The 16216-nt window shown below is 36.6% G+C and overlaps 1 protein-coding gene across 1 annotated transcript; it reads left to right on the top strand.

The window, feature by feature from the left end:
• Window positions 1–886: 886 nt before the first annotated feature.
• LOC310936655 (sorting nexin-1-like) lies at window positions 887–9922 on the top strand. Its single transcript, XM_083900762.1, has 15 exons — window positions 887–1010; window positions 2793–2937; window positions 4036–4160; window positions 4303–4369; window positions 4570–4613; window positions 4725–4866; window positions 5192–5270; window positions 5368–5443; window positions 5582–5695; window positions 6563–6656; window positions 6776–6981; window positions 7783–7926; window positions 8287–8367; window positions 8596–8667; window positions 8850–9922. Exons 1-15 carry the CDS (start codon window positions 888–890, stop codon window positions 8898–8900), a joined length of 1563 nt encoding a protein of 520 aa, XP_083756888.1. The 5' UTR covers window position 887; the 3' UTR covers window positions 8901–9922.
• Window positions 9923–16216: the final 6294 nt, after the last annotated feature.

Here is a 16216-nt window from a genome sequence, read left to right as displayed (position 1 = left end):
TGACTATTTTACCGTTTTATAACCTCTAATATAGTGTTTTCAATCTCAATCAGTACAGTCTGGTATATGATCATATATCTTGAAGGCAATTCAAGGATAATTTTACTCACAGCTTTACATAAAATGTCAATCTGAATGCCATGCACACTATGAGAGGGTCAACACACTGATGTTTTAGTCCGTGTGTAGACGCCAATCTCTATCATCACAGTTAATATAAATTGATAATTCATAAAATTCATTTAAATTCATAATACAAATGAAATGTGAGCAATTGTTTTTGTAAATGTATAAAACATTCACCTGGCCACAATCTTTAAATGACGGTAAGCTCAACTGATAAAATAATTTTCCGATTCTTTTCCCCCATTTATTGCACACAGCAAATGTGTTTTAAAGCTTTTTCAATATTCACAAATACATACAAACGTGATAAGTCTGCTACATAAATATTTTTGTCTCGACACACAATCACAATAGAATTGGAATGAAGCAATCGTTTTGATTGTCGGAAAGACATGACTTCAATTCAAGGTATTGCATGGAATTATTATTGCATTAACTCTATAATTACAGACATTTTTAAGCATAGACCTCCGTCTCCAGAGGCTCAACAGTAATTGTACAAACTACAATACTACAGTATTTATTTTATCGTTAAGAAGTAATCGAGAAATAAAGCCATGATATTTAAATGATTGTTAATTATAATTCGAAAGTTATTGACATATTGTTACAGTTAATGTTCCTTTACCTAGTGTAACAGGATTTGTTGGATGGCTGTCGTGTTACTCGATGAGCAGCAGAGGTCGCTGCAGCCATTTCCGTCTTGCTTCCTCCTCTCCGTCCACTTCCGTCTACGTCAGAATCTCTCCCAAACAGTGACCATGGCGGCCAGCTCAGACCGGAGTCCTCCTCCTCTTTTCTCCGCAGCTGAGGACCCAGAAGCGGGGCAGCCTGACATGGCAGACGGAGACAGCGACGAAGGAGAAGACATCTTCGTCAATAACGTATGTTCACGTTAATAACGACCTGTGTTGTGTGTGTGTGCAGTCAGGAAGTAAGTGAGCGGCTCTGAGCCACTGTCCGCCGCTTTATCTGATCTCAACTGCGGCATCAAAAATTAACCGACAAATGTCAAATTTCCTCCATAAACAATGAAGTAGCTTCATTAAGTTAAAGCTAAAGTTAATTCAAGCTCATATTTTTGAACAGTGATGACTTGTAACTTCTGATATTTAGCTTAGCTTTTTCGCTGTTTCGGCCTGCCCACTTGTTAAATCGGTAATTTTAACAATCTCAATTACGTCATTATTCTTCATGCATGTCCAGTTTCGTCAGAACTTCGTTAGATTATTAGTTTACTTATCTCCATATCACATGACTCCACCCAATCAGGCCCTGAACTCCTCCTTAGCTACTGTGTCTGTGACCAGTGGTGGAAGAAAAGTAAAATCATGAACATTGCAAGTAAACATCCCTGAAATTAAAAGTACTAATGTCATCATCATGTACTTTGTCTATGAACAATAAGTTAAATGTCTATTGTGACTAACATATATATATATTTGGATTCATACCTCTTCAATAGAGATTACATTTGCAATGTGAAACAACACAATCAGCAAATTGCTCATCCTACTTACTGAAGTTACTGAAGTGTTCTATATTTGACTATTCCTTTAAATCAGACGTCTCAAACTGGCGGCCCCCCAATTGATTACATGTGGCCCTCCTCTTAATATCATGTTATAATGAAAACATAGCCCACGACCTCACCTACTTTTAAACACAATGTAGCTGAAGCACAACTGCGAGCGAGGTGATAGAATATAATATATGTTTGCAAGCAATGTTTTTTATAACAGTAATAATACATTTGGTCATAATTATCCCATTATTAAATGTATCATATACAACATTCAATTACATATATAAATACACTTGTTAGGGCCCGAGCCACGAATGGCAGTGGCCGACACAAATTTTAATACAATTGTCTACATTATTATTTATGTAATTTAAAATAAATGTCTGTTTTTGATTAATGCGTTAATTTTGCATCATTAATAGTACGTTATACATGTAATATCATAATGCAATATTGTGAACACTTAGGTCTCATTCCTCAACCAAAATTAGAACATATTGCAGAAATTGAATAATCACTCATTGTCCAGTTGTTTATCCTCAACCTGAGGACATTTACATCCCTAAAATGTGTTTTCTCTCACAGTGCTTTCTTTAGTTGTTAATGCTCAATTGTTCATTTTAGCTTGTGGCCATGCAGCTTGTTTATCAACAGCTTTCCAGTTTAGTCCAGTGGTCTCTTCTCTCAGGCTTGGATCCCTCCAATTGTTCTCAAGATGAATGGGGTCATGAGATGATTTCAAAAATGTTCAGATCTTGGCCCTGTCTGTGTGAAAGATCAATTTCAAAGCAGTCATTTAGCTGTAATCATGTGAGTGGTATCGAGGGAAATCTCTTCAATGGAGCTGCTGATATCTCAGACATCTGATATTGAGCAAAGAGATGGGCTGTTCAGTCATCCAGTCTTTAGCAGTCCATTGTTTGTTGTCAATATGGTTAAAAAATGCATTTCTAATCTAAAGTATAACTTGTAGCTGAAGCTGTCAGATAAATGTAGTGGGGTAAAAATTAAAGGGGTAGTGCATTGGAAAAACACCACAATCTGTGTCTGTAAAATATGGTAACAGTCAGGAGAGGAGGTTAATTAACTAACCTGAAGTTTCTGTGACTCATTCAAAAACTCATGTCCTTCCTTTCTGCAGAGTAACCCTGTGGCTGTGAGTCGAGGAGTTTCTCAGCCAGATCGCATAAGTGAGGAGCCCCCGGATTTGTTCAAAGAGGAGGAGGCTAACACAAACACTAAATCCAATGGTGTTCACTCTGATGAGGACAACGACCTGTTTGCTGGTTCGTAACCACATTTGATCTACTAACAAACTAACAATATTTTGTCTGGATTTTCCAGTGTTAGCAGGCCCCTAAACTAATTTGAAATCATGTTGAATGTTTTTTTTTGAGCTAAGGTCAAGCTTCAGTTGTTGAAATGTAATATTGAAGGGGAAATCTATTTACTCCCAATGACTTCCCCTTGTTAAGACCAGGGCACTTTTAAACTTTGTCTTTTTTGATAAGATTCAGATAAGGGGCTGCTACATGTATCTGCCAAAAACTACAGTCATGAGCAGATTAAATGGTGTGTGATATTTCTATTTTTTCCCAAAACTGACTATGAGATATTTGGCATTGCTTTTTTTGTCAACTGTCCCAAGGATAATCAGTTAGATGCTTGTTATCAGATAATGTTAACCTCATAAGAATTTTGTAAAAGAGATTATAAAGAAAGTGCTTTTGCTTTTGCTCGGCAGACAAGACCAAATTATCTGCCTTTGTCATGCTGAATGGTCATTGTTCCTGCACAATACATCATTGCATTATCATGCAAGGATTTTAATTCAGATTAGTTATATCAGAATGAGAAGAAGTGTTTTTGTCTCTAATCTCAAGTTTTACATTTGTATGAATATCAGAAATATAACAGAGTAAATATATAGCTTAAATCAGGAACTGTCTGATAATATAATGTGTTATCTCAAGTTTATTGATTTAAGTCCATATTTTATCCTGATGCAGATCTTTACTCAAACAGCTATGGTTTGATACTTGGTCCTAGTTATGAAGTGTGAAATCTGATGTCAGCAGCCAACAGGGATAAAATAAAATGTTAAACAGGTTTTATCCTGTTTTACTGAGGTTTTTTTTTTTTTTTAAGATGCAAAATATGATTGTGCTTAGTATAACTGCTAGTGTCTGAGAGAACCGAAAATACTAACTCACATTTTTTTAATCAATTATAGAGTCTTAGTGCATTAGTTATTCAAACATTATACGCAAAACGTTGTGTTTTTGTTGTTGTTGGTTTTCTTCTGTTTTGAAGAACTCTCAAGTTTTCATTTTATTTTTGGGTGAAGAAAAACTTTGAATAAAGTCCTTCTTATCTTTCCTCAGATGCATGTGTGGAGCTGAGTACAGACAAGTCTGGTAGCTCTGGTAGGAAGGAGCTCACCTCTGCTTCTGTGCTTTCTCGTCCTGCCTCCTCGTTCACTCAGAACCCAACCACATCCTTGGAGCAGGTAGAGGCCACAGCCAAACATCCGAGTATTGACAGCATGCATGCTTTAACAACACACACGCTGTAATTTGTCTGGTTATCATTCACACTATTTGAGCTAAATCATTGAATTGCTCTTACACTACACTTCCCTATAATGACAGTTGGAGGAAGACGAAGCCAAGGATAGTTTCGATGTGGACGTGGCTGTCACCAATCCTGAGAAAGTTGGTCAGTCTCCATTTTCCGTTACTCTGACTAAACCACGATGTGTCAATCTGTAATTTCCACTCTATTCTGACGGGATGATTATAATGGCAAAATAACTACGTTCTACAGTAAATTTTTTAGGACTCATATTTCTGTAAATGCCATCAGGAAACAAGTAAATTCTCACCTTCAACATCACAACTTTTATGTTTCTGTCCTAGGTGATGGCATGAATGCATATGTGGCCTACAAAGTATCCACTCGGGTGTGTATTCAAGGTTATGTTGAGACATACATTTTGAATTTTTTATTATATTATATTCAAATGCTTAAACTTGACTATTATTTCTCTACTTTCTCTTCTGTCTACCATCAGACTTCTTTGTCCATGTTCAGAAATAAAACCTTCTCTGTTAGGAGGCGTTTCAGTGACTTCCTCGGTCTCTATCAGAAGCTGTCGGTCAAGCAGTCGCACCATGGTTGCATCATTCCACCTCCGCCTGAGAAAAGTGTTGTAGGTGAGTGAGTTTTATTATTATTATTAGGGTTCGAGCACGAATGTGCAAGGAGTTATTATTATTATTATTATCATTCTTATTATTATTTTTCCGCCAAATTAATCAAATTTTTGAAGACCTGAACATACCCCAAAATTCACCAATTTTAGCAATCATGATCCAAATGCAACTGGAAGGCCGCCATCTTTGACTGAACAGCCACTTTTGGGCGTTTTATGGCAAATTTGCACCAATACTACAAAATCAATCTAGTTAGTATTGTTATTGTACATGATGATTCGTATATGTGCACATTTTTGTGACTTGTGATTTGTACTCATGATAGGAATGACCAAAGTGAAGGTAGGAATGGATGACCCATCATCTGTAGAGTTTGTGGAGAGAAGAAGGGCGGCTCTGGAAAGGTAACAAATAAGTCATATGTTTATAAAGTCATGATGTGTGTCTGTTCACTCCATAGACTTTTTAATCTCTTGCTACTCGCATCTGCTTCTTTTGTAGGTATATCCAGAGAGTAGTCGCTCACCCATTGTTACTACAAGATTCTGACGTCCGTGAGTTCTTGGAGAAAGAGGATGTAGGTGTTTTATCATACAAAGATATTCTAGCTGTCTAGTTGTTTTTTTGAAAGTAAAAAAAGAAATGATACTTATAATAAATGTGATATTGGAAGAATAACTTTTGCACTGTGTATGTTGTGTGTGTGTGTATTCAGCTTCCCAGGGCGGTGAGCACTCAGACGCTGAGTGGAGCTGGATTCCTCAAAATGATCAATAGGGCATCAGATGCTGTCAACAAGATGACTATCAAGATGAATGAGTCTGACACTGTAAGGGGACACAATGTAGTATTTGTGCAGACTGTTGCACACAAAGCTTCTGTTGTGGATATTTTGAGCTAATAACTTGAATGAATAGTTGCATTAGATCAGGGGTCACCAACGTGGTGCCCGCGGGCGCCTGGTAGCCCACAGGCAGCCGATACGGTGCCCGCGGGCTCACTTCACTTCACCTCACTTGCATGTATCCTTATGATCGCTCTGTAAAATATCTTTGAAATTGTTTATAAAAACTGGTAATCGTTAGGAGTAAGCACTGGAATGAATGTGTATGCAGTTGAATGCATAATATTAATCATTTAAATGGTAAACAAAAAAAAACTGTTAATGTGGTAGCCCTCCATATTATTCTTTAGCCTTCAGGTAGCTCTCATCTCAAAAAGGTTGGTGACCCCTGCATTAGATGCATTCAAACTTACTTAACGATATTATTGTTTGTGTAAAGGAACATATTAAATAACCAAAGGTAAAGTTAAATTATTATTCAACATATATATATGCTGAATTGTGTATATATATATATATATGTATGTGTGTATATGTATGTATATATATATATATATGTGTGTGTGTGTATGTATATACAATTAATTTATATATATATATATGCTGAATTATAATTTAACTTTACCTTTCGTTATTTAATATGTGTATATATATATATGTATGTGTATGTATATATATATATACGTATATATAATAATACTAAATATAATAATATATCTATACATATATGTATACATATATATATATATATATATATACATTGTGTGTTTTTAAATTAACTATAATAACCCTGGTGTGTGTATATATTGTAGTATAGTAACTATAATTTCTCCTCTTTTTGCTGCTTCTCAGTGGTTCGAGGATAAGTTCCAGGAGGTGGAGAACGAGGAGCAGCAGCTGAGGAAGCTTCACGCTATGGTCGACTCCTTGGTCAATCACCGGAAGGGTGAGTCTCATCTGCCTTTCTTGACTCATCTCTCTCTATCTATGAGTAAGCTGCAGATGCCAAGGTAATTAGAGGTAAAATGAGAAGAGTGATTTTGTTTTCCCTTTCTTCAAAACCAGAGCTGTGTGGAAACACTGCAGTATTTGCCAAAAGTATGGCCATGTTGGGGAATTCTGAGGACAACACGGCTCTGTCACGGGCTTTGTCCCAGCTGGCAGAGGTGGAGGACAAGTTGGAACATCTGCACCAGGAGCAAGCAGCCAGTGATTTCTTCATATTTTCAGAGCTACTGGCCGACTACATCCGCCTGCTGGCCTCTGTGCGGGTGAGATGACAGCTGCAGAATGGTAGATATGCAGAAGCCAGAAGTAAAGATTAGGGCAAGATGGTCCGCTGTGGTGAATCCTAAAGGGAGAAGCTCAGAGAAGATGATGCATTATCCATCACATGTTCAAGACACTGAAGTGCCAGGATCACTTTTGCAGAAAAATTAGGTTGATATTCTGATTTAAGTTGGAACAGTTTATGTTCATCTGAGTCTGTTTCTATGATTTAACACAAGCAACAACTCATTTCTGCAAGTACATCCAACTTTCCTTCCTCACCCTGTACATTGTCAGATGGTTAGAATTTTAATGATCTTTAAAAAAGCATGAACCCACTGTATTAGGCCTTAACAATTAGTCACAATACAGCTTCCTGCAATTTTCCAAACGCAGGAGGCACGGTATTTGTGAAAGCCAAAATTGTTGTCAAAATATCATTTTAGATTCATTATTGATCTTTACACATCTACATCATTATCACATCATTCTATAGTCTGAAGAGAACATCCTTGTTCCGTTTCTTACAGATCTGCACTAATATCAGACGGTAATCCTTTTAATTATGTTTTTCTAATGAAAATTTGTAAAAATCACAATTTCCTCAGATATCGCGATTCCTGTCAAAATAATCGCAATTATTCAAAATAGTTTAGCCTTACACTGTATTACAAATTCACATTAATGGTGCAAACATGCGGCACGTCCTTGGGTGAATTGATTAAAATGTTTTGTTGTGTCTAACGTGTCAACTCGAAAGAGACTACACCTACAATGTTTTGTAACCTGGATGTCGTGCACAGGGCTGTTTTGACCAGCGCATGCGAGCGTGGCAAAAGTGGCAGGAGGCACAGAGCTCACTCCAGAAGAAAAGGGAGGTCGAGGCCAAGCTGCTTTGGGCCAACAAGCCAGACAAACTCCAGCAGGCCAAAGAAGAGATCACGGAGGTAACACAGGCTACACAGCTGCTGCAGCACTGACTCAAACCTCACACTGTTTGTCTTTACAATGAAACAGTGAAGGTCATTGTACATTTACATTACAGTTGCTTGTTACAGGCAGCAGAAATGAAAGTGTAAACTCAAAATGATGTTTATCTGAAGGAGTAGAGTAGTCTGATGAGCAGCCAATTAACTACATGCTTAATATTATTTGTTCTGTCTCAAAAGAGTTATTGTGTTTATTGTTTAGTGATAATAGAGAGTCTGCGTCATGATACGGGGTGTTTTTAACTTTTACATTGCTGAAATATATCAAGATAGATACTCAAACTTTGTTTTTGTTTTCCTCTCCTTGTGCATCGTCAGTGGGAGTCGAGAGTTACTCAGTACGAGAGAGACTTTGACAAGATTGGAATGACTGTACGCAAGGAGGTCCTCAGGTTTGAGGTATGTTCTTTTTTAATTGCTATAAGGAGAAGAATGTTGAGATCGTAGTTCACTTTTGTATCACTGAATTTACCTCATACTGGATTTACAGTATATATAAGATGTACAAGATTTGATTTGAATATTCATGTAAAAGAATGTGTTGCTTCTTAAACACCATCTTTATGTGTGGTGGTTAAAACGTTTTAATTGAGACCCAGAGATGTGACTCGACTTCTGCCTTTTCAGAAAGAAAAAGCCAAGGAATTCAAGAGCCAGATAGTCAAATATTTGGAGGCAATGCTGCAGTCACAACAACGGGTAATTATAGAACTGTATCAAGAATTCTGTTTAAGATGTGTTTTTGCTGTCATGACTATTAAATGTCGGTTGTAAGTATTTAGTAATACTTGTGAATGAAATGTTTAACTAATAATAAGTGTCTAACTCCAGCCACATGTTTTAACTGGCATTGTAATCCTTGTCTTTTTCTTGTGTTGCAGCTTATAAAGATTTGGGAGGCATTCCTGCCTGAAGCAAAGGCAATAGCTTAATGAAGAGAGAGAGACTTTTCTAAGAACCTAAATGCCTTTTTTAACACTTTACCTCTTGACCAGAAACTGAGAGGCAAATTTTAAAACACACAAGGAACTTCCACCCATTTTCTTCTTCTCCTTTTATATTATACAATACGCTGCCACGTTTACATAAGATTTCTTTTCTTTGTTTATGTTCTTGACTCAAAGATGGTATAAAGCAGGAATCCAGCAGAGGTCGACCTGGTTGTAATATTTGTAAAAGCCACTGTCAGTGGGATATTGTTTCATGCTTAAAGCAGTACATTAAAGAGTTAACACTGAGGTACTGCCCTAGAGCTATGTCGTCTTTAGTTTACATTAGAAGGTAGATGTGTGCAAGTCATTCCACTCTGCAACTGCTTTTGTTGATGAGTGCATGTCAGATCAAGTTTAATGCACTAAAATGTATTGTACATTTGGATTTGTTTGTTTGTTTTTTCTAATAAGATAACCACTAATTATGACGGAGGACATTTACCAGGAGTATTGGCACATTGTTACAGTGTATTAAACATTTCATATTAGATTATCTGGAATCATATTCAAATGTGGATTTGACAAAGGCATCGTCTTGTGGGAGTTTTTCTGAAATGATAAAAGAAATGTAAAATTGCAGTCACCATCACTGCGTTGTTGGTATTTTCTGTGACAATGTATTTACTAGAATCTTGTTTACTAATCAATTTCTCCTGGTTTCAATAACTTTGTTATTGTTTTTTTTTATTCCTGAGATTGAGGCCCCGAGGTATTCATTCGGATGCAGAGATTTACTGCCATTGTGTAAATGACTCTTGACATGTATGTACACATGTACAGTACTTGAAATGAATCATGCGACCTCTTTCCTTTTGATAAATTGGTTGAACAATGACAGGAAGGCACAGACATTCAATTGAAACAGGCCCTTATTTTCCTCTTCAGCATTTGTAAGTGTAGTTTTTTCTGTCATTTCATATTACCGTAAGAATGTGCTTTATTTTTGTAACCACTTTGCATCAGCGCACTCATTTTCCTGTAAATGCTATACAGGCAGTTGTACAAAATAAAACATGATTGGATAATCTTTGAGAATTTCTTTTTTCGTGATCGTTCATTGGCTTTCCCTTTTAAATCAGTGACTTTTGTGAATTAAGAAACTGATGGGCCCTTGGTTGTGTTGAAGTTTTGTGTCCTTTCATAAATATTTATGTTATTCTCTGTGGACTCTGCTTATACATCAGTTCACATCAAAGAAAGTGCAAACTCACTTTGTCTACGCCTGATATTGAGGTGCATAGATGTTGAAGTAATATTTATTTCTCCTAAATGGATGTTTAATATCAAAATGTAAGTACATTTGAATATATACAGAGACGTGGTAAAATGTACATTTATATTTGATTTTTTTTTATTTTTCATTTTTTTTAATGTTTGTCCTGGTGTCCCAAAGTGAAGGGGTTAAGCAGACTGTATAACACCTGCTGCTGGAGAAAAGACTACAGATTTTTTGTAAAATGACACAGGAGAGGAGTTATTATAGTGACCTATAAAAATGATCCCATTTATTCTTCAATTCCTTAAGAACAGTACTTAGGTGAAGGCACTTCTGATATATGTATATGTCTATATATATGTGTATATATATATATGTGTGCTTATGTGTATATATATATATGTATGTATATTCAAGGATTCAAGGATTTTTATTTGTCACATGTTGGCGGTTACACGGTAACACAGTGAAATGTTACTTTAGAGTCGCTCTGATGCTGAACATTTACTTCAATTTAACTTAAATTTAACTTAAATATGGTAAAAAAAACAAAATATAAGGTGTAAATAAAGTGACAGTGATGCTAAAGTGCAGTATAGCAGTAGTATATATATATATATGTGTGTGTGACCTTGAGTGTCATGAAAGGCGCCTCCAAATATAATGCATTATTATTATTATTATTATTATTATGTATACATGTATATGTGTATATTTGTATATATATATATATATATATATTCAGACATATGAGTTTCGTTCAATATTATTTTTTATGTATACATTTTTAAGTTACATTGATGTGAAATTTACAAACATTTCCCTCTGATTTGTACTGGACTTTAGGCATATATTAAATTTAAATAATAAAGTATAATAGCTAATGCACTTATTTTACTTTGGTGGTACTTTGGTTTTGTAGGTGCAAAATGATTCATGGGTGAGATTTAATGTTGTCCTTTTATGTACAGTTCATTATGTCTATATAGAAGCTGTCATGGATGATTCGACTGCACCAGTCTGCTCTGACCTGGAAGTGTGCGTGGTGAGGCGGGCGGTGCCGTGTTTCTACATCCGGTGTGTTCGAGCCTTACTCGGGCAAGCGAAGGCAGACGGAACAGCGAAGAATGGAGAGAGAGAGCTGCTAATGTTGCTCCGCTGTTAGTGTGAAGCATCGGTAACAACAACACAAAAGCTCGCCCCTGAGCTCCAGACACTGCCGAACACTTGGCGTGGCAGATACACGCGTTTTGTCCGGTTCGTTTGGATTTATGACGGTGAAGGTGAGCTGAAACACACGTTAGGTTTGTAGGCTTTTGGTTGTAAGCTAATATTTTTCGTGGCTAAAGGGGCTAATTTCCTTGTTGCGCTCGGACACAGCTGTCACCTACACACCAGTAGGTGTTAACTAAGGCGTTATCACTAACCTACACTACCGTGTGCTAAATTCGCTGACTAACTCACGTTTAGGTTTAACCATTAACTGCCTGAATTGTGATTTTTAGCAGGAGATATTATGAGCTTGGATCAGTCGCTGTAGCTAAGTAATGTTTGGCTAATGTTAGCTTTGTGGCTGGGTTGTCTGTTTTATGTAGACTGGCTGGAATGCTAACGTTGCTAACATTTAGTTTGCTCACTAATCGATGTGCCCATCACTGATGTTGGACTGCCAAGGATGGCTTTGTCCGTGAAATATTGGCGTGCAGTTGCCAACCCGCTTCCCTGTTTTGATTGACCCAGAGGCCTGCTGCTTTCAAAGGATCGATCATTTTCATGTTACCAGCCACAACTGTCTCTACCTAACAGTCCCACACGTATGTGTGTAGTGGTGTCACTGTGTCTTTGTGCCAGGCTTGGGATGCACTGTAACTCAGTTAACTAAGGTACCTAATCAGCCTGAATGGAGTATTTACCTAGTGAATGTTTCATTACTGTCTGAAGTTGCACATGGCCTTTCGTTTTGAGGTACAATGTAAATGTAATGTGTCATGTCGTTTATATTTTACGCCTCATGATCAAAATAAGTACATATAGGCTAAAGGCATGTAAGGCTTCTGATTATGAATCGTCAGTGTGACAGTGTTGTCCACTTTGAGATATGTACTACTAGGTCTAATATGTGGACACATCACAAGTGCTGTTGACATCCTTTCACAATATGTCACAGGTAGGAAATGCATTCTGATAAATGAATTAAAACGTTTAAATAAATACAAATAAACCTAGCTCTCACAAAATCATTGTTGTGTGAAGCATTTAACAATCTGCAGTCAGTAGATGGGCTTCCATCACCCTGTTATTATGCACATTGATTTGTGCTTAAAAACAATAAATGCAAAATGTTAACAAGAGAATCTTGAAATATTGCTTTTTAATGTGATATACTTGAAAGAGGTCAAAAAGTTGTAAAATTGATAAAAGGTAAACGTGCATTGGATTCAAATGGATTCAGCAAGTAAAGGATGTTGTTTATAAATGACATGACTGATATATCACTCCCGCCTACATATTTTACTATACAATTATTACCACAATAACTTATGGGAAGCAGCAACGAAATGCAATTGTGATCTGTGAATATTGCTTGGCACTCTATATTTACGTCATCAAGTTATACCTCCTTGTCCTTCATCTGGGGGTGATATGAACTTTAAAGTGTAACTGAATGCCCTTCTGTAGCTAACTCCGCCCAATGCCAGATTTTGAAAAATTTAAAGAAAGTATGCTCAGACCTGTGTGAGGGAGAGGAGGAGGAGGGAAAGATTGGAGCAGTGAGGGAGCGTGGTCTGGTAGTGAAATCTGACTCTAAGCTGCAGCTGTCTAATGCTCACATGGTGGAGGGAGAAAGGAGACACAGGAGAAACAGCTTCGGCATTTAAAAAGAAGGGGGAGGAGTCTGGCACAAAGCGAAGAGTGCTGATTAGACGAGAGTGACATGAGGGTACCAGTGATGCAAGCATGGACTAAGACAGCCAATGGCAATATTTCAATGCAGTAGCTGGTGTTTGATCAGAGAGAGGCAGAAGGTAAGCTGATTGTTGTCATGATAATTTCATTTTTCTACATTTATCTGGGAAGATTTGCACCAAGATCAACATATACCAATACCAGATACCCATATACACTGATATTATTTATTATGGGTTTATTTACTACTCTTTATGTGACGAAACTGTAACCCACAATAGGTTAGACTGTCTGTCATTAATAAATGCTCCCTCCCCACTGAACAAAGAGGTTACATAGGGTAGAGCAATGTGCAGAAAGTTGGCCATTAGATGACTAACCTTAACCCTAACCCTAGCTTTACTTGCATTTTCTTCATGTATAATTATGATGTTATGTTAGACATAACATATTTGGGCTGAAACAATTACTAGATTATTCGATTTCTTAATTAGTTGTCAACTATTTTCATAATCGATTATTGAGTTTGAGTGTTTTCTGAAGAATTAAAACCAGTTTCTGTGATTTCTCAGCTTCTTAAAGTGTCTGGTTTCTTTGCGCCATATAATTAATTAATCATTAAATTTGCCCACAAACCAAAACATTCCAAGAACATCTTCATTTCCAGTTTTGACAAACACAGATCAATGTTTTTTGACATTTTATGGACCAAACCATTACTCGATTAATCGATTATGAAAATAATTGTTAGTTGCAGCCCTATTGCAGATGTTTTGGGGGGGTAATTAATGAGGTGAAAACGCTGGGGTCAAAGGCTCATCAACATACAGTATGTGAAGTTAATGACCACATAATGTTAAAGAATTGAAATAACTTCTAATTTGCCTTTACAACAGGGGTCTCAAAGTCAAATCTATTGTGGTCAAGAGGGGGCCGGCCTAGAGAACAAAAAGTGTGTTGGGGGGGACAACTATTCACAATATTGCATCATGATATCACACGTATACTTATAATAATACTATTTATGATGCAAAATAAATGCATTAATATCAAAAACAGACATTTATTTTAAATAACATAAATAATAGTGTGGACAACTGTAATTCAAATTCGTACCAGTTTCGGGCCACTGCCATTCGTGGCTCGGGCCCTAACAAGCGTATATATATATGCGATTGAATGTTGTATATGATACATTTAATAATGGGACAATTATGACCAATTGTCTTATTATTACTGTTATAAAAAACATTGCCAGCAAACATATATTATATTCTATCACCTCGCTGGCAGCTGTGCCTCAGCAACACACTGTGTTTAAAAGAAGGTGAGGGCCATGTTTTCGTTATAACATGATATTAAGTGGGTTGCCGCATGTAATCGATTGGGGGGCCACATGTGGCCCCTGGGCCACCAGTTTGAAACCCCTGCTTTACAGTATGGAAGATACACTTGTGTCAGTAAGTTTGGATTGACTCTTTTATTTAATATGAGAATGGATCCATGTAAACTTTACTATTGGCTGCCTTAAATGTTTGCACAAACTATTAATTATCTAAATTCCCACCAGCTATAGTTTATAAGTCCTGGCTTTAAGGCGAGAAAGGCAGCTGTTAGCTGCCACTGCCACAGTAGGAGTCTGCACTGTTGGCAGGCCCCCCCTCTCAGGCTGATCTTTCCATTGAAGGTTAATCACTCCACTCAGTCAGAACCTTTATATTTCTGTTAAAATGAAAAGACATCTGCTTATTTTATTTCTAATAGCTGCTAATCGGTCAGAAACAATTCAGTTTTCAAGATTTGACAGGCGCATTTCATGGCTGCACATTGTTACAGTATTGTAGCTTGTTAGCTTAGCCAAAGAGCTGATGTTTTGTCTGCATTAGTCTGTTTTTCTGTCTATTTGTGTGTGAGCAGCATGACTTAGAAGCTCAAAAAATGGCATTATCTTGAGCATTAGGATCATGGTCAAGGAAGAAATTATTAGATTGGATTTGAATTGTTATTTTTTAGCCATGTTGTAGTTATACTCTCTCTAGGTTGTTCTATTTTATAAACACTAAATCCCCGTGTCAGCATCCCTGTGAGACGAGCACTACAAAATAAACCACTCTGATGCACATTTTCAGTCAAAAGTGCACTGGGGTGATACAGGTGTGAGATCAGCAGAAACTTGTCTCTGGTTTCAGTAATAATACACGTGTCCTTTTCATGCAGAAAAGCATTTTTTAGTGTAAAATTAGTTGGATGAGCTTAGAGTGGAGAAACTTGAAAATAATTTGTATGATTGTTTAAAATACCTGCCTTCTTATACTGTTATATAAAGTTACCAAGTTTTTCAGAAGAAAATATACGAGAAACTACTAAATTATGGGAATGTAAAATCTTTTGAGTATTTTTTAGCATTTAATTTTGAATCAGTTCATTTATCAATGTACACAGATTCAAAAGAGCCACCATACCATATATTTTCAATAGTATACTTATACCATTATAAAAGGGATTTTTTTAACCATGTATGTACTATAATCTAGGTCGAAGTCCAATGTCTGTTTTCCTATCAGTTAAGTATTTTCATATTAAGGTAACACAATAGTTACATGTTGTCTGCATTAATTCATCATCCCAATGTTTGCTCAATGTCTCACCTGGATAGTTGTTTTGAGATTAGAAGTCACTTCTGCTCTTGCAGCTCTGATAGTATTGGTTACTTGTATTAATGGCTACAAATGACTTAAAAGATAAGCTTGAACTAAGGCAGAAAATACAGGTTTTGTTGTACATCTTACCAAATTAGGGTTAACATACTAAAGTGTACTTGAGTATTTGTCAACAAGTTGCAATGTTTTCAATTGCTGTGTAAAAAAAAAAAGAAAAAAAGAATTGCTTGATAAAACCGTTGTGAAAAAAATGTTAAGCAATCTAATTGAATGTCCTTTCCTCCTGAGAAACGAGATTACTTTTATACAGTGCCAAAAGGTGTGTGCACCTCAGACATGTCTTCATTGATCTGGAGCCATGGCATCTCCATTGAGATAAAGGCTGGGGATTCCCCCGCGTTACATCGAAACTGTGAAAGCCATTTGTACAGACCACAGAACATTTCTAATACCTCAGTAACAGTCCAGTAGAT

This window comes from Microchirus variegatus (assembly GCF_963457635.1).
Source record: "Microchirus variegatus genome assembly, chromosome: 14".
Lineage (NCBI taxonomy): Eukaryota > Metazoa > Chordata > Actinopteri > Pleuronectiformes > Soleidae > Microchirus > Microchirus variegatus.
This window is presented reverse-complemented; position numbering and strand designations above follow the sequence as displayed.